Below are 18,431 nucleotides of genomic sequence, written 5' to 3'. Positions count from 1 at the left end.
TGCCTGCGCGGGGGGGGGCGGGGGGGGGGGGGCGGGGGGGGGGGGGAAAGTAGCACCAATAAACCCCAAAAAATGGAAAAAAAAGGGGGGAAAAGGAAGAAAAGAAAGAGCCGGGCAGAAGCGGGCTGGGGGAGGATGAGCGCGAGGAGCTGCGGGAGCGCGGGGGTGGATCGGGGCTGGATGTGGGGCTGAGCCCGGGAGCGCGGGGGTGGATCGGGGCTGGATGTGGGGCTGAGCCCGGGAGCGCGGGGATGGACGCGGTGCGGGACGCGGTGCTGGGAGCCGGGATTGCGGTGCTGGACGCGGTGCTGGGATCCGGGATCGCGGTGCGGGACGCGGTGCTGATATCCGGGATCGCGGTGCGGGACGCGATCCAGGAGCCGGGATCGCGGTGCTGAGCAGCACCAGAGTGTGGGGCTGGCACGGTGCAGGGGGGCAGTGCCAGGATTAGGGCCCGGCCAGGTGGTGCTGGGGGGCTGTGCCGTGGGGTCAGGGGTGCTGTGCACTGGCCCAAGCACCACGGGGGTGCCATGGGGGTGCCATGGGGGTGCCATGGGGTGCACAGCGCCCGAGCACCACAGCTGTGCCAGGCGCTCTGCCGGAGCACCGTGCCCACGCTCTGTGCCCAAGCACCGTGTCTGTGCCTGGTGTGTGAGCACCGTGCCCAAGCACCACGTCCGTGCACCGTGCCCAGCACCCTCTCCATGCCCGTGCACCCGGACCAGCACCACGTGTGTCTGAGCACCGTCCCCGAGCACCACGGTCACACAGCACATCCCAGCCCCGTGGTCGTGCACGGTGCCCGAGCGCTGCATCCACACGTGGAACCCACACACGGTACCCACGTGTGTGCACAACACCACGAACACTGGGCCGAGCACCGTGTCCAAGCACCACGGTCACACATCCTGGCTCAGCACCACGCCCACACCCATGGCCAAGTGCCGTGTTCACCCCTCATGGCTGAGCACTGTGCCCACACACCATGTCCGAGTGCCATGTCCACCCGCCACGGCCAAGCACCACACCCACGACACGTGGTGGAGCACCACTGTCCAAGCTCAGAGTCCATGCAATAAGTCCAAGCACCAAGCAGAGCACCACGTCTGAGCACCACGACCGAGCACCACGACCGAGCACCACGACCGAGCACCATGTCCATGCACCATGTCTGAGCACCACGTCCACACCCCCTGGCTGAGCACCGTGGTCGAGCACCGTGTTCACACATCGTGGCTGAGCACTGATCAATGCACCAAGTCCAAGCACCGTGGTCAAGCACCATGTCCACACACCACATCTGAGCACCGTGTCCATCCACCATGTCCATGACATGTGGTCAAGCACCAAGTCCAAGCATCAAGCAGAGCACCATGTCCACGCACTGTCCTCAAGCACCACGTCCATGGTGCATGGCTGAGCACCGTGCCCGAGCACCACGTCCATGCACCATGTCCATGACACACGGTCAAGCACCGTGCCCGAGCACCACGTCCATGCACCATGTCCATGACACACGGTCAAGCACCGTGCCCGAGCACCACGTCCATGCACCATGTCCATGACACACGGTCAAGCACCGTGCCCGAGCACCACGTCCATGCACCATGTCCGAGCACCGCGGTCAAGCACCGTGTCCACACCCCTGACTGAGCACCGTGTCCACACATCATGTTGGAGCACTGCAGTCGAGCACCAGGTTCACACACCATGGTCAGGCACCGAGTCCATGCACCAAGTCCAAGCACCAAGCAGAGCACCATGTCCACGCACCACGTCTGAGCACCGTACCCACACATCATGTCCACGGCACATGGCTGAGCACCGTGCCCGAGCACCATGTCCATGCACCATGTCCATGACACATGGTCAAGCACCGTGCCCGAGCACCACGTCCATGCACCATGTCCACGGCACATGGTTGAGCACCGTGCCCGAGCACCATGTCCATGCACCATGACCATGACGTGGTCAAGCACCGTGCCTGAGCACCATGTCCATGCACCAAGTCCAAGCACCACAGCAGAGCACCATGTCCGTGTGCTGTGTCTGAACACCGTGGTCGAGCACCATGTCCACACACCAGTTCGTGCACCGTGTCCACACGGCATGTCCGAGCGTGGTGCCTGCACACCATGTCCATGGGGTGTGGACGAGCACCGTGCCCCGAGCACCGTGTCCACACACCACGTCCAAGCACCACAGCAGAGCACCATGCCCGAGCACCACGTCCATGATGTGTGGCTGAGCACTGTGTCCAAGCACCGTGTCCGAGCACCATGTCCACACACCCTGTTCGAGCACCACACCCGAGCACCACGTCCACGATGTGTGACCGTGTCCACGCACCATGTCTGAACACCATGTCTGAGCACCACGTTCACATGCCCTGTCCGTGACACCTGGCCAAGCACCATGCCCAAGCACCACATCCATGATGTGTGACTGTGCTTGAGCACCATGCCCACGTGCCATGTCCGAGCACCGTGGCCAAGCACCACATCCAAGCACTGTGTCCACGCACCACATCTGAGCACCACATCCTCGATGTGTGACTGATCACCATGTCCAAGAACCATGTCCACGTGCCACGCCCCCGATGCGTGACTGACCACTGTGCCCGAGCACCACGTCCACAGTGTGTGGCCAAACACCACGTCTGAGCACCGTGTCCACACACCACGCCCGAGCATCACATCCACGGTGTGTGACCAAACACTGTGTCCCAGCACCACGTCCCCAGTGTGTGACTGACCACCATGCCCGAGCGCCACACCCACGGTGCGTGGCCAAACACCGCGTCTCAGCACCGTGTCCACACACCACGACCAAGCACCGCTGAGCACCGAGATCACACCTCTGACCAAACCCTACACCCACATACATCTGAGCACCTCATCCCGCCACCACACCGGCTCCGCAGGGAACGGCTCCACCACGACCCCGGGACACCTTGGACATGGCAAAATTCCGGTTTGCATCAACCCAACCGGCTCCCGGCACACCTTGAGCTGTCGCTCCGGAAAGGTAAACTTCCTTCTCAACGACATTGCTTTATTTTTTTATATCTTGGTTCCTTAGTTTCATATATACATTAGTAGCACCTCAGCGAGATGGAATCAGGCAGAAGCGTGATACAGTTTGTTAAAACACCATAGCACCGTTTGTATTACAAGATTTCATTTAATAAAAATATGCCTTATAGAGCCCACAAAGCGTACTCCAGTATTAAAAGGAAAAATCAGCAATTGAGGCACCTCAGGGATTCTGGTTTCCTTCTCCTTCCCACGCCTCATCCCGAGAGCATCGGGACGGGGGGACCCGAAATGCACCCCTCATTTCCCGCCTGCAGCGGGATGGAAGAAGCCGGTTGGGGTTTCCCGTGCCAAGCTCTCCCCGGGGTTTCCACCACAGGTTTTGTTCTAGCACCATTGTGGCCACGACCTGCTGCAAAATGAGGTCCCCACATCCCATTCCGAAGCGATTAAAAACGTTCCTTCCCTCCCTCGAACTCCGTGACCCCTGTGGCTTCGGTGCGGGCGGGATGAGCGCGGCCGCCAGGGCAGGTAAAGGGAAAGATTTTGCTTGGAAACAGCCTCTCAGCAGCAAGGGGTAAAAGAGCTGTGCATAGATTTCGAGTTTTGTGTAGAAGTCTGAAGCGTGCGAATTTGTAATGACTGAGAGTTGAGGTAGGTTAGACGTTATGTAGTGTAAAAACGTGAGACTGCAGCAGTTCTTGCTCCCCCCGACCCACGGCGCCGGCAGCTCCCGCTCCCCCCAGAGCCAACGGACCAACCCCCCTCCCTGCACCAAAAACACCTCCAAGGAAGCAGGACTTAGACAGGTTACACGGACCATCGCCTTCTCCGAACGCTCCTTCTCCCCCCCACGCTCCAGGCGAAGCTCCAAGGCACCCCCGCCGCGCCAGCCAGAGACAAAACACGGCGATGCCGATGGGGCCGGCACCCGAATCCGGCCCCACATCAGCCAGGTCCCCTCTCCCCCCTCCCAACCACACGGCGGGTCCCCCGCTGGAACGGGCATCCCTAAAATCCGACTTGCCGTCAACTCTTACAATCCTGATATGCTATTGGGTATTTATAAGAAAAGCGGGAATAGCTCGTTGAGTTTCCTTGTCAAATATACGCGACTTTACAGATTACGGTTAAAAAAACGAACAAAAAAAAAAATCATTAATGATGAAGGACGGACAAAGCATGTTAAATATTCTGCCAGTATTTACAGTTCTCCCACGATAATCTTGTTTAAAACATACTGCTTCAAGTTGGGGGGGGTGGGAGGGGAGGGGAGAGGGAAGAAGGGGAGTTGTTTGCTTTTTTTTTTTAAGTTTCGCTTTTTAAATCTAGGTGAAAGTGCTTTTAAAAAAATTCTTTCCCTATGTACAGGTTTAAAATCAGACCACGTAAATGTTCAGGTTGTTTTTTACCGAGATCCTGCTGATCCGTGTCCCGTGCGCGGGGAAGGAGGGTGACAGTAAACACGAGGTGGTTCCTGCACGGTGACGGCGTCGGCGCTGCCTCGCTGGCTCTTCCAAAAGGCACCTCAAAGTGCAAAAGCAACAACCCCCCTGGGGACGCCGGGAACCCGGATCCGTCTGTGCCGCGCTCCTGGGGAGCTCTCCCGCCCCTCCATCTGGGTGCGGCTCCGGCGTCGGGCGGGAAGTCTCGACGGAGATTGTTCCAAAAGCACCACGCGGTTGTCGTCGTCATCGTCGTTGGGTTGTCAGCTGGGTTTGGGTGGTTTTTTTGCGGGAAGAACGGTGATCCATAGGAAGGAGGGATGGCACCCGGGGAGAGTAAAGAGCACCGAGCCCCGGCGGCGCTGGGGCCGCTACGCCGGCTTGCTGGCACCGGCAGGGAAGGCGGACCCGGCGGGATTTGGCCCAGCCAAGTCTTCGGGATTCGCACTTCCCGGAGCCGATCGCGCAGAGAAAGTCCCCCGGAGACGGAAAGCACCAGACTTTAGCAACAGTGATGTACAGAGAGCAACACTCGCTATTCACAGTTTGGGGTTGGTTTGTGTTTTTTTTTTTTTTCCTGGTTTTTTGTATTTTTTTGTTTCTGTTTCTTTGTCTTGTCAGCTCCTTTGGAGATGCCGCCGCCGCCACTGCTCGCCCTGGGGCCGTTGGCAAAGTAGCCACAAGTCTGAGCCCGAGCACGGCCCCCCCCAGCAGCGGCATTCCCAGCCCGGCCGTGTCCTGAGGTCTCCGGCACCAGGAAAGACGCTGGCCCGCTCCGTCCCGGTGGAGTCAATCCCACTGGAGGAGGAGCCGAGTGAAGACGTGCCGCCCCGGGATGTCCCACTTGTTCATGGGCTCCCGTCGCTGTAAGAAAGGGCTCCTCGAGCTGCAAAATAAGTATTTTTATGTCCTTTAGGAATAAAAATATTCAGCTGTTCAGCGTGTCCGGCTGACAGTAAAGCACATGATCCCGATAGCCTCAGAGCTGCAGGGAGTCACCTCTTGCCTTTAAGCTGGTTTGGTGTTCAGGTTGGTTTGGATTTGTGTTCAGGGTGGGTTTTTTCCACGTTGGCTTCTCTTTCGAAGATCGGCTTCATCGTCGTCATCGGAGTAAAAAATAAAATCAAATCAAATCCGACAAATAGGCTTTTCCTTTAAGTGGAATTAAAAACCTCTCCTCGTGAAAGGACGCTAGGAAATTCATCTGAGGCTAGATTAAAAAACATGGAGATATAAATAGGAGATTACCTAAAATCATCAAACAGCATCGTTCCTCCTGGGTGCTTTTTTTACCCAGTTTTGCTTGGTATGCCAACTCCTCACCGGGCGCAGCTCTTTGACGGCGCATGCCCGCGCCGGCTCCGCGCGTCGGGTTCGCTTCCTATGGGTTGGATATTTTTTTTTTGTGTGGTGTGGCTGTTGTGTTTTGCTTCACTTTTGTCTCTTTATTTTTTATTTTTTTTTCTTCTCCCCACGCCCGAGGAGAAAGCACCACGAAGCAACGCCGGGCACCGGCACTGCCGAGGGTTGAGGTAAGATGGGGCCACGGCGGTTGCGCCCGTCTCAGATCCAGCGGCTGTAGGGGCCTGTCACCTTGGTGTAGGCGTAGGAGGACACAGTGATGGCGGAGTTGGTGGGGATGGCCACCGCCTGCCGCGTGGGGACCGAGTCCCTCCTCTCCTTGCTGGGCGCCTCGGTCGCCAACGCTCCGCCCCACTTGCGCTTCTTGGCGAAGGCTTTGGCGTCCGGCGGCAGACCCAGGCGCGCTGCCTCCTCCTGCCGGGCCCGCGCCCGCTCTGCCAGCTGCTTCATCTTGGCCTCCCACAGCGCCAGGCCGTGGTTGGGCTGGTTCAAGTTCTTGTGTTGGTAGAAGACGAGGGAGATGCGGGTGGGGTGGCAGCGGTTGGGTTTCTTCAGCGGGGTGGTGGCGTGGAGCTCGCGGCGGGCACACTCAATGAGGATGGAGCCGTGGGCAGGCGCCACGGCCACGCCGCCGATGTTTTCGTCCAGGAAGTTGTGCTCGCTGTCCGACCACTCCTCCTCCTCTTCCTCCTCCTCCTCCTCCTCCTCTTCCTCCTCCTCCTTCACCGCCTTCTCTGACAGATCCTCCTCCAAGCCAAAGGGGTCCCATGGTTTGTCCCGGCGGGGCCCTGCCGCCCCCTTCTCGCCCAACGCTGCCTCCCACGGCTTCTCCGGCAGCCCCGGGCTGGGTGCCGGTGTCCTGCGCTCCTCCACCTTCACGGAGCCCCACGGCTCCTCAGGGAAGCTGGGCAGTCCCGGCAGAGCCGAGCTGAAGCCCAGTGAGCCCAGCAGGCTGGAGGTGCCCGTGCCAGCCAGCGCTGCCTCCCCGAGCTTGCAGGGGCTCCACGGCTTTGGCAGCAATCCCGACCCGCGCGCCGGCGCCGCCGTTGGCTCTCCTGCCGGCAGGACGTTGGGCCACTGCTTCTCCGGTGGCGGCAGGCGTGTGGTGGCATCGAAGGCGCTCAGCTTCTCCCGCCCGCCTGCGCCTGGCACCAGCGCACCCCACGAGCCCTCGGCTGTGTTAGTCCTCTCAGGGGAAGACGCGCCCCGTGGCGCCTTGAAGGGGCTCCAGCGCTGCTCTGGCGCCGCGCCGTGTGCCGGGATGGCCGGCAGTGTCAGATCAGCGCTGGGCACAGCCGCTGCACCGGGACGGGGCTCGATGGCAGGCGGAGGGTCCGGAGGCTCCTGCTTGATGGGGCGGCTGCCAAAACAGTTCTGTGCAAAGGATGGTGCCTCCTCTGAGCCTGGGTTAGTCCTGTGTGCCCCGGCAGCCGTTGCTTTCTGCTGGCTGGCGTAGCGGTTGGCCCGCTCGTAGGTGCGCTGGTGGTGGTTCTTGCTCCGCATGCCATGCGGGACGGGCTCAGGGAAGTTGGTGTTCCCGTAGGTGTGGTTGAGGTTCTCCTGCAGCACCGAGACGTCGGGCTTCTTCTCGTAGCCATTGCTCACCCAGGTGCTCCCGCCCCGCTCGGGCGCCCCGTAGTTGAGGAACTGCGAGGGGAACACGTGGTTGCTGGAAAAGCCGTAATACCCGAAGGAGGGAAGCGCGAACTTGGAGTGAAACCCGTTCACGGAAGGCAGATTGGGCTGTGCATAGTAGGAATGGTAAGAGTAAACACTGTTCATGCTGTAGGGGTCGGAGGGCCGGCAGCTGCCCAGCACCGAGTAGCTCTCCACCACCGCGTTGCCGTTGTACTTGAAGGCGTTGTAATGGCTCTGGGGTTCCACCTTGATGGAAGGTTTCAGTGGCTGCGGGGGGATCCCGCTTTTCAAGGCCATACCTGCGGGACAGCACACACAGCCCCTGTGACCCGCCGGCTGAGGGAGCCACCGGAGGGGAGCGACAACCCTGAAACACTTGGCCAGGCTCGGGAATTCCACAGAGCACAGAGGTTGGGGTTGGCATTGCCCAGCATTGCCCGGGATTCACACCCATGCTGAGCGCTGCAGAGAGAGCTCCCACCGCTCCACGGCACAGGGAAAAACCCAGGTGCCATGGAAAAGTCATCCATGCCATCTGGATAGGCAGGACAACTGGGGACTTGGTGGCTCAAGAAGGAGCATCCCAAAGTAGGGGGGAGCACCCCGAAAACCCCACCGGGCTCCCGCTCTCCACCTCAACACACCAGCCCATCCAATCATATCCCAATCCCCTCACACGCTTCCCGGCCGGTTTGGCGGTGGCAGGACCTCACCTGTGCCCCTGTTACCTGCATTTGGCTGGAGCGTGGGGAGCTCCAGCACTTCCTGCTTGATCTTCTCCGGCGTCATCAGCTTCTCCTTTTGCAGCTTCTTCTTCTCCGCGGCAGCTTTCCTGGCCTCCAGCTGCCTCTGCCGGCAGGACTTGGCGGGTTCAGGCAGCCTGCGGACCTCGCGCGGGAAGGACGTGAGCACCTGGATGGCCCCGCTGCCCACCTTGGCGTTTTGGTTCTCCTCACTGCCGAACTCATCCGTGCTGGACATCTTGTAGAGGGGCAGGACGTGCAGCTGCTCATCCTCGGGGATTTTGCCCACCACGCGATTGTCTTCCTTGGTCAGTGTGCAGACCTGGGGGGGTGGGTGCTGTCAGCGGGGTGCTGAGGGATGTGGTCTGTGCTGGATGGGCCAAACCTCCTCCTTATTCCCCCATCAACATGAATCCACACCAGCCTGGCATTCCCTCCGCTCTGGTCCCCAGCTGCCATATGGAAACCTCCCGTGGGTTGGACAAAAGCAAATGCTGGTCCCCGTTAGCACCTCAGTCTGGCTGGGGTGGCTTCAGCACTCACAGACCTGAGGTGTCATTTGAGGTGTCATACCAAGGACCTGGAGCCAGGCAGGGAGGACAGAATATGCTGAGCTGGAAGGGACCCACAAGGATAATCAAGTCCAACTCAGCCCTGCACAGGACACCCCCAAAATCCCACCATGTGCCTGAGAGTGTTGTCCAAACACTCCTTGAACTCCATCAGGCTTGGTGCTGTGACCACTGCCCTGGGGTAGGACAACTGGGGACCCAGTGGCTCAGAAAGGAGCATCCCAAACTGGGGTGGGAGCACCCCAACCATCCCCCCCGTGCCTGCTTACCACCGTGCAGCCGTTGTAGAGGTTGTGCTGGTCCTTGTGAGCATGGGCACAGAAGTCCATACACGCCGTCACCCCTGAGAACGGCCTCCCCTCCTTCAGGCCCAGCCGGCAGTCGATCGCTACGTCCTCGTTGGTGACCTGGTGGAAGGAGGAGAGGGCTCTGGTTATCCAAAATCTCCCAAACACCACCACCTGGCACCCATTGGTGTTGGCAGGGGGACAAGGGGGTGGCAGTACCTGGTTTTGGTAGGCTTGTGGCGCCAGCCTCTTGTAAAGCGGGGCAACCTCGGTGGCCAAGTCCTGAAAGCTTCTCCGGAGCAGCTCTTCCTGTGGCAGGGAAAGCAGGAGGATGTCACCCAGGGGTTTTGGAATGGAATCACGGACAGAGCCTACAGACAGCACACAGCACCCAACCCTTCCCACCATGTCCAGCACAAAGCATGTGCTTAAATTCCTGATGAAGATCTGACTGTTCAGCCTCCAGCCTCTGCACCTGTTGTGCTTTCACTCACTCAACCCATCAGCCCTTTGGCTTCTTCCTTGGAGCTTCTACAGGGACCCCATTTGTGCCACCTTTCTTTTCCTCATCTCCCTAATCCATCAAAAATTCTGCAAGGAACCCTATCTTCAGGATTCACAGGGAACCCTATTTTCAGGCTTCACAAGGAATCCTACTTTCAGGCTGCAAAAGCTGGAGCTGAAGGTGAAGGAGGTCCAAACCCACCCCTCCCCAGTGCCATCCCACTCCAGCCCCCTCACCCACCTCTTTGGGATTGTCTCCCACCAGCCTGAACTTGCGGGGGGTTTTGCTCCGGGCGTATTTGCAGCCGTTGAAGTACATGCTCCAGGAGCAGCCGAAGGAGAAGGAAGCACCACAGGTGTTGGGGTCCTTGCCTTGGCAGGCACAGGTCCGGCTGGGAGGGAGGGACACCATGAGGAACATCAGCCACCAGCTTGGTGACAGCAGCTCTGGGAAGAGCAGGGACCCCACATCCCATTCCCATCCCATCCTGTCCTGTCCTGTCCCATTTAATTAATCATAATCCATATAAATTAATTATAAATAGTGTGTTATTCTTAAATCGCTCTTAGCATTTAGCAAAGTTGTTGTGAGTTACTTTTGTGGGAACACAGCTTAGGAAAATCAGTGAAACTTGAAGTTTTGATAAACTAACCCTGATGTGTTTCAATGAACTAAAGCCTGGGACACAAACATGGATTGTTGAAGTTGGACATCTGGAATGCAGAATTTAAGGACCACAAGGACATTTTGCAGAGAGCAGAAAATAAAGAAGAGACTAACAAAGGCTCAGTACGTGTGTTGATAAGTCCCTGTCAGAGGAAAAAAGATACCGAAGATACTAAAAGGAGTAAAAATATGGACTAATTAGCATAAAAAGTAAGAAATCAATAATCAACAGAGAATACTAATTAATGAAAGAGAATTATGTAATTTAGAACCAATGAACATTAGTTTCATTGTTTGCTAAAAATGTATAAACAGGTGAAAAAGTTTTGAATCAGTGTCGGTGTGGAGGCCAGGATTTTGTTGGTCACACACAAAGGGAACAAGAGACAGGACAAGAGGAAACGGCCTCAAGCTGTGCCAGGGGAAGTTTAGATTGAATCCCTTCACTGAGAGGGTGGTCATGTATTGGAATGGGCTGCCCAGGGAGGTGGTGGAGTCACCACCCCTGGAAGTGTTCAGAGAATGTGTGGATGTGGCACTCAGAGACACCTGGTTAGTACTGAACACGGTGGTGGTGCTGGTTGATGGTTGGACTTGATGACCTTGATGATCTTTTCCAACCTTAATGATTCTGAGATTCTGAAACCTCCTGGCCAAGAATAAAGCACTGCCTTGCTCCCTAACACTGAAATCCCAATGGTTTCAGGGGATTTGCAGCAGTGGCACTTACTCGTCGTTGAGGCCGCAGCGGCGGCTCGTGGGGTTGCCGTACTTGGTGAGGGTGTCGGTGAGCTCCTGGTACAGGGTGTCCCCCAGGGTCCTGGGGATGCCCTCCCAGGCCAGGATGAGGATGATGATCACGGCGTTCTGGCAGTGGTGCCCGGCCCGGTGCCGCACCAGGCACAGCAGCTTCTCCTCCTGGTTGTGTCTGCGAATCACCTGGGAAACACAGGGGCCAATTCAACAAACACCACTCCACAAACACCTCCTGGGATGAGGGAACCCAAAAGTAGGTCCTGGATTCCTTCTGTGGGGACGTGGGGGGGCCAAGTCAATAAATACCACTCCATCAACCACCTCCTGGGATGGGGAGGACTCCAAAAGTGGGTCCTGGCTGCTTTCTGTGGGGATGTGGGTGTCCCGTGGTTGTGTTCACCCCCATGGCTTTGGAGTGTAGGCAACGGACGTGCTGAGGGTGGGAATCCCCACGGAGCTTCCCTGGGGGTGGGCACAGCTCTTGCCTCCTCCTTGCCAGCCACGAATTGACCATCCCACCCCTGCCCACTGTAACCACTGCTGGTGGAGGACCTCCTTGTGCCCAGGAAGGGGGGCAGGAGCATTGGGGGGCTCCAAGAGGGGACAGGAGAGGGCCACAGGTACTCACCCACTTGGCAATGGGGCAGCCCCGGGAGCTCTTGCCCTCTTTCCCGGTGTAGATGACCTTCTCGATGCGGATGGCCTTGCCCTTCTCACCGTACCTGCCAGGAACAGCCATCAGCCCCACTCGCCCACCTCCACACTCAGGAGACCCCCAGTCGCCCTCACGAGCCCCTCAGAAGCCCCCATTCACAGGACTCCTCTCACCCTTGCACGACTCTGGTCACCCTCACTTGCCCTCATGGGGTCCCTCACAGACCCTCATTTGCCCTCACAGGACCCCTCAAAAGCCCCAGTTTTCCCTCATGGGTCCCATTCACCCTCATGAGACCCCACTCATCCTCAGGAGCCCATTCATGGGTCTCCATTCACCCCCAGAAGTCCACACTGACCCTCATGGGTCCCCACTCACCCTCCTGGGTCTCCATTGTCCCTCACAGGGCCCCACTCATGACCTCAGCCCCCTCATGGGTCCTCACTCACACTCATGGGACCCCTCACTCTCTCAAGCCTCCACTCACCCTGACAGGACCCCGTAGGTTCCCACTCGCCCTCACAAGCCCCACTCGCCCTCACAAGCCCCACTCACCCTCACAAGCCCCACTCACCCTCACAAGCCCCCTCACAGGATCCCACTCAGCCTCACGGGACCCTACTCACCCTCAGGAGCCCCCTCGTGGGTCCCCATTCCCCCTTCCAAGCTCCCACTCATCATCACGGGACTCCACTCACCCTCATGGGACCCCTCATGGCTCCTCACTCACTCTCAGGAGCCCCCACTCCCCCTGATAGGATGCCAGGGGTTCCCACTCACCCTCATAAGCCCCCTCTCACCCAAATGGGACCCCTCATGGGTCCCTGTTCACCCTCATGGGTCCCCGTTCACCCTCACAAGCCCCCACTCCCCCACAGCGGACCCCTCATGGCCCCCCACTTGCTTTCAGGAGCCCCCACTCCCCCTGACAGGTCCCCACAGACCCCCACTCTCCCTCATGGCCCCCTGCCCTCTCAGCCCCCCAGGGATGGGATGGGAAAAGGTCCTCACCGCTCTTCCATGAGCTCCCTGATGGAGGCCACGGTGGGCCCCGAGCCCAGGTGGGTGTAATACGGCCCCTCGTCCTTCTCCACGATTTGCTCTGAAGACACAGGAGGGGGAGACCGAGATTTTGGGGTTTGCACTTCCATCAGCTTCTCCAAAGGATTCCAAACCCCCAAATTCCCCCAAACCAAACTCAAGGGTTCATCTCCCCGTCAGAGCATCAGAGAAGGGATTCATTAAACAGCCTGGCAGCTCTTCATCATTTTCTGCTCTGGAAGATGCTCCCAGCACTAAAATGCCACTGGAAAACTTGGAAATGGGTGCTCAAACCCACCCCTGTTGGGGACCGAAAAACCTCCCCGAGCAGCCACAGCCCTTCCAAGCATCCCAGCAGTGACCACGGCTCCATCCTGGCTCAGGGGATTCGCTCCAGCCACTCCAGCTCTGGATTTGGATTCCAAATTCCACTGGACTCCAACTCGAGATTCAGATTCCAAACCCCCTCCTCATCCCTGCCCCTGCTCACCACCTGGAGCACCCCTTTGGTCCTGCTCACAGGGCTGGATGCTGCCAAAACCAACACGGGATAATTTGGGGGCTGAAAACTATTGGTGCTGCTTTAGGCTTTCCTGGAGGATCTGGGGATGTTCATGGGATGATCCAAGTTGACTGTGCAAGGAAGGAGCTGCAGTGCCAGGAAGAGGTGGAAGGATGCTGGGGCTATGGAAGAAGGATACAGGCTACCAAAGGATGCTGGGACTATGGGAGAAGGATGCTGGGACTGTGGGAGAAGGATGCTGGGACTGTGGGAGAAGGATGCTGGGACTGTGGGAGAGGGATGCTGAGGCTTCAGGAGGGTGCTGGAGCTAAGGAAGGACACTGGGGCTATGGAAGAAGGACAGTGGGGCTGCAAGAGGATGCTGAGGCTTCAGGAGAAGGACATTGGGGCTAAGGGAGGATGCTGGGACTGGGAGAGAAGGATATGGGCTATGGGAGAAGCACACTGGGGCTACGAGAGAAGGATGCTGGGACTATGGGAGAAGGATGCTGGGACTATGGGACAGGGATACTTGGGTTACACGAGGATTCTGGGGCTACAGGAGGACACTGGGTCTACGGGAGAATCATAGAATCACAGAATCAACCAGGTCAGAAAAGACCTCCGAGATCATCAAGTCCAACCCCTGATCCAACGCCGCCAAGGTTACTAGACCATGGCAAGGATGATCAAAACACAGGAGAAGGATGCTGGGGCTATGGGAGGATCCTGGGATTACAGGAGGACACTGGGGCAACCAGAGGAGGGCACTCAGGATACAGGTGTAGGACACTGGGGCTACAGCCCTGCCACCAACACCTCCATCACAACAACAGCCCCCTCAGGGCTTTCAGGGCATGAAGGTGCCATGTGGGAAGCACTACATGCTCCAGGCAGGCACAGGGATGGATCCCCAGCACACCGGGATGCTCTGACATCTCTGGGTGGGACACATCCAGCATCACGGCCGGGTCTGATCTGTGTTCTCTGCTCTCACCACTCTGATTCTCATTCCCATCATGTCCAGCTGGCTGGGAGCCAGGCCGAGGAGAAAGCCGGGCTCAGCTGGGATGCAGATGTCCAGACAGGGATCAATACGGGATGCGCGGAGAAGGCTGATTTCATCCCAGCCTCCAACAGCACCCAATAAGGCAACAAGCCCCACTCCTGAATTGCTTCTTCCACAGCTTTTCCTTGGGAAAACAGAGAGGTGGCAGCACGGGAATCCCCCCTCTCCCAGCCCCTTAAACCACGCTGGAAAAGAAAAAGCAACTCCAATCTTTTCCTGGCAAACTCCAAGATCAGTTCGAGCGGCTCCAGAAAAGCTTTTCCTTTGCTCCGTGACTTTTGGGCTGATTCCTGCTGCCATTTACAGGCAAATAAATAAATAATCATCAGCCCCACTAATAAAGTGCAGCTTGGTCTTAGCCCGAGGCCACCTCTCCCAGCAGTAGGGGGGTCATTTTTCCAGCTAGATGCTCCAAATCCTCACCCTGCTCCTCCCAGCCCTGGTATAAACACTGGGGAGGGAAGATCCAGCTCCCTGCACTCGGATGAAGGTGGACTGAAAGGACCAGATGGGAATTTTCTAGGGCTTGCTGCAAAATCTAACAAATGCCAACGCACACCAGAAAAAGACCCCAAAACCCCACAAATCCAAGAGTTTGGTGATTTTTCAATGCATCCTGGTTGGATTGTCCAGTGAACAAGGCAGCATCCCAGCAGCAAGGATTTCTCCAGGGATAAGTGCACATGAAAAGCCAAAGTTTGGGTTACTCTGGGTACCCCAAACCAGCTAATTTGGCTGAAAATATCCTAAAGAACCAGGGGTTTAGGTGGGTTTTGGCACTGGGACCACCATGGACTCGTGGGATTCAGCTGAGTGGCTGAAATAAAACCCAACAGCCCTTTGGTTTTGCTGCTCATCCAACCCCCAGCAGCACAGCCCGTGGTGTCGGTGCCACCCCCGCGGAGACACGGTGGGTGCTCAGCATTTCCAATAAAAATAACAGGCGAGAACAGAAAGCAGAAGCAGCTCCACAGCACCAGCGTTTCACCACATGAGTGCTGCATCTCTGGAGTGCTGTGCCCAGCTCTGGGCCCTCAGTTTGGGAAGGATGTTGAGGGGCTGGAGCAGGGCCAGAGAAGGGCAACAAGGCTGGGGAAGGGTGTGGAGCACAAGTGCTGGGAGGAGCAGCTGAGGGAGCTGGGGGGGCTCAGCCTGGACAGGAGGAGGCTCAGGGGAGACCTTCTCACTCTCTGCAACTCCCTGACAGGAGGGGGGAGCCGGGGGGGTCGGGCTCTGCTGCCAGGAACCAGCAGTAGGACAAGAGGGCACAGCCTGGAGCTGCCCCAGGGCAGGTTTAGGTTGGCCATGGGGAAGAAGTTCTTCCCAGAGAGAGGGATCCGCCCTTGGAATGGGCTGCCCAGGGAGGGGGGGAGTCCCCGTCCCTGGAGGGGTTTGAGCAGAGCCTGGATGTGGCATCAGTGCCATGGTGGGGGGGACAAGGTGGGGTTGGGTCACAGGTTGGACTCGATGATCTCAGAGGTCTTTACCAACCTGGCTGACTCTGTGATTCTGTGATCCCCCCAAAAATCAGGCGCTTTACTGGTGCCGTGGCATCATTCTGTTATGTATCCAGGGCAATCTTGGAAAAATAAACGCCTGGAAATGCCACCCCAGTAACCCCCTGGCACGGCCACTCACTCACCAACGCAGTCGCAGGTGGGGAATTCTGCCTGTGCCCTCTTGGCCGGGGTGTCCAGGAGGCTTTTGGTCGGTGTGTCCAGGTACTTCAGCGGAGATTCCAAAAAGCCGCTCAGAGTCGGCGTTAGTGGCACCTCATCCTTGGTGGGCGTTCTGTCGGCATCGTCCACGTCCGGGTTTTGGCTTTCCTCGGAGTAAAAACACGTGGTGGACACCACGGTGATAGCACCAGAAGATTCAATTTTGATCTGTTTGGGGGAGCGGGCGGTAAAGGGGGGCTCTGACAGCAGAGCCTTCCCTGGAGACAACGCGCAGCTCTTGGGGCTGGGCTGGGTAGCGCTGCTCGGCGCCGAGGCGGCGGCGGTGGCCTGAGGGGACCCTTGCGAGGCTGGTGCTGGTCCCCCTGGCTCCTCGGCAGCCCCAGGGGCGAGCGGGGCGGGCGTCTCGGGGGGCGGCAGGTTGAAGTTCTCCCCGAATTCGGCTTCAAATTGTCGGATAAGCTCTTCCAACTTGTCATCCACCATGATGGGAGCCGAGGTGGTCGGCAGGGGGGCAGCCAGCGCTTCCTCCGAGCCCGCTGTCGCCGAGTGAATTTGGGGGCCCCCCCCGGGGGCACCCCTTTCCTGAGAGTCGGGAGCGGGGGGAATGCCACCGGGGGGGTTGGGTGGCGGGGGGCATGCGGCGGGCTGGGCTAGTGCAAGAGGCTGGTGCGGGAAGGCCAATGGCGGCGGCGGTGGGTCCGTTTGCATCTCCTCGGGGGGGGGTTCGGCGGGGGGTTCGGCGGGCGCCCGAAACCCCTCCAGGCTGATCTGCCAGAGGGGCAGGAAGAGTGGCTGCGAGTCCTTCTGCTTCGCCTTCTTGATCTGCACTTGCTTGCGGAGAGGTTTGGCCGGGGGGGGCTTTTCAGGCGGCATTTTCTTCTTCTTCTCTTTGGGCTGCTTTTCAAAGGGTTTGGGGGGCGCAGCAGGGGTGCCAGGAGCCCACCATCCTCCCGGCCGGTCTGGGGGAGCTGCCGCCGCCAGGCTTTGCTCGAGGAAGAGGCTGCGCTTGTGGTGGAGATGCTGCTGCAGGACCAGCTGTGTCTTCTTGTGCAGGTCGGGCTCTGGTGGCACCGGCGGCAATGGGGGGCCACCCGGTGCCTCCTTGCTGGCCGCTCGCTCAGGGGGCTCTGTTTTGGGGGCCGTCACTTTGCCAGGGGTCGCTTCAGGTCTCTTGAAAGCTGCCTTGATGTAGTCGTCAGCGTTCCCCAGCAGCTGCTCCAGCTCTGCCATGGGGTCTCCAGCCCCCGTCGCCCCCTCGGCCTCCAGCCCCCACGGTGCTGAGAAGTTGCCCCGGGGCGGTGCCGCACCGAAAAATGGCTCAGGTGCTGCCCCCGGCTCGGGCGGGTAGCGGGGCTCGTCCCCTCGCTGCCACGTGGCCCCCGGCGGGGCGAGGGGGCCTGGGCCGAAGGGGGCGGCGGGGGGCGGCGGGGGGGGCGGCAGCGGCGGCTGCCCATCACCCACGGGCTGGGGCAGGGCGGCTGAGAGCTGTGTGAGGGCCTCGATGGCGATGGCGGTCTGCAGGCTGATGTTCTTCTCCTTGGCAATGGTCAGCGCGCTCTGGGAAAAGGGGAGGCCGTCGGGCGGGCACGGCTCGGCAGCCTCAGGCACCGGCTGGGGGTCAATAGCACCTTCCTGGGGGGTGGGAGGGGGGATGGCGGCGGCGCGGGGACGCGGGGACGCCAGTTCTTCGCCCAGAGCCGTCTTGATCTTCTGTTCCAGCCATTCCAGGTAGTCGGGGCACTCGGGGCCGTCGCAGTTGCAGTTGGGGGGCTTCACACCGTGCTTGGCCAGCGCCAGGGCGGCCTTGAGGGCGTGCAGGTCCTCGCCCCTGGGCACGCTGTCCGCCGCGCCCAGCCCGCCCCGGCTCATCTCCGAGTCGAACTTCTCGTACAGCAGCGACGGCGAGCCCGGCGGCGGGAGCCGGTAGGAGGAGACGGCTTCGGCCACCGCCGAGAAGGCCACCAGGTTCCGGACGTCTTCCAGGGGGGCTTTGCCGGCGGCGGGCGGCTGGCCTGGTGACCACCCGCTGGACTCCATCAGCGCGGTGCCCCCCGGCTCCAGCCGGCCCCCATTCACCAGGCTGAGTCCGCTGCCCTCGTTCAGCCGCCTTTCTTCCACATAATTAATTGGCCCTTCTTCCATTTGGCTTCTGCTGGGTCCATCAACCACGTCACCCGCCGAACCTGTCTGTGAGGAGAGACAGAGGACAGAGGTGAATTCCCCCTCCATGACCCACGGGCCATCACCCCCCAGCCTATTTTCTCCCTCTTTTTCCTTCAGTCTCCTTTTCCCCATCCCTTTTTCGGACCCAGGGGATGAAGATGCAGACGAGCCATGTGAAAAACTAATCACTGGCGGCAAAGCCACACGGGGTTTGCCCGGCTGAGTAAGGACCAGCTTGTCTCGGAAGGCACCCGCTTTCCACCCACGTCCCCACCCCGCCACCCACTTTCGAAATTGCTCACGGGGAGGTTTG

The 18,431-nt window shown here is 59.1% G+C and overlaps 3 protein-coding genes across 4 annotated transcripts in view; all 3 read right to left on the bottom strand.

The window, feature by feature from the left end:
* Positions 1-5,586, bottom strand: part of BOLA3 (bolA family member 3) — a 10,926-nt gene extending 5,340 nt beyond the window's left edge. Inside the window, exons 1-2 of the mRNA XM_017827268.1 lie at positions 5,548-5,586; positions 4,828-4,842 (exon numbers count right to left, since the gene is read on the bottom strand). Coding sequence (XP_017682757.1) covers positions 4,828-4,842; positions 5,548-5,586 — 54 coding nt within the window. The remainder of the gene's footprint in view (positions 1-4,827; positions 4,843-5,547) is intronic.
* On the bottom strand, positions 118-4,819 carry LOC108503398. Of its 2 annotated transcripts, XM_017827321.1 has the most exons (3): positions 2,599-4,819; positions 1,962-2,287; positions 118-1,857 (listed from the first exon to the last, which is right to left on the bottom strand). In XM_017827321.1, exons 1-3 carry the CDS (start codon positions 2,884-2,886, stop codon positions 1,521-1,523), a joined length of 951 nt encoding a protein of 316 aa, XP_017682810.1. In that variant the 5' UTR covers positions 2,887-4,819; the 3' UTR covers positions 118-1,520. The 2 variants fall into 2 exon arrangements, with proteins under 2 accessions (XP_017682810.1, XP_017682809.1); XM_017827320.1 differs by having other exon boundaries at positions 118-2,654; positions 2,720-4,819.
* Positions 4,832-18,431, bottom strand: part of TET3 (tet methylcytosine dioxygenase 3) — a 25,331-nt gene continuing 11,731 nt past the window's right edge. Inside the window, exons 2-10 of the mRNA XM_017827267.1 lie at positions 15,919-18,142; positions 12,676-12,766; positions 11,638-11,731; positions 10,984-11,192; positions 9,828-9,978; positions 9,302-9,391; positions 9,065-9,202; positions 8,243-8,545; positions 4,832-7,816 (exon numbers count right to left, since the gene is read on the bottom strand). Of these exons, the coding sequence (XP_017682756.1) occupies positions 6,044-7,816; positions 8,243-8,545; positions 9,065-9,202; positions 9,302-9,391; positions 9,828-9,978; positions 10,984-11,192; positions 11,638-11,731; positions 12,676-12,766; positions 15,919-18,142 (5,073 nt within the window). The 3' untranslated portion in view covers positions 4,832-6,043. The remainder of the gene's footprint in view (positions 7,817-8,242; positions 8,546-9,064; positions 9,203-9,301; positions 9,392-9,827; positions 9,979-10,983; positions 11,193-11,637; positions 11,732-12,675; positions 12,767-15,918; positions 18,143-18,431) is intronic.

The sequence above is a fragment of the Lepidothrix coronata genome, unplaced genomic scaffold (assembly GCF_001604755.1).
Source record: "Lepidothrix coronata isolate B3197 unplaced genomic scaffold, Lepidothrix_coronata-1.0 Scaffold137, whole genome shotgun sequence".
NCBI classification, from domain to species: Eukaryota; Metazoa; Chordata; class Aves; order Passeriformes; family Pipridae; genus Lepidothrix; species Lepidothrix coronata.
The sequence above is the reverse complement of the archived record's forward strand: the minus strand, read 5'-3'. Positions and strand labels throughout refer to the sequence as shown.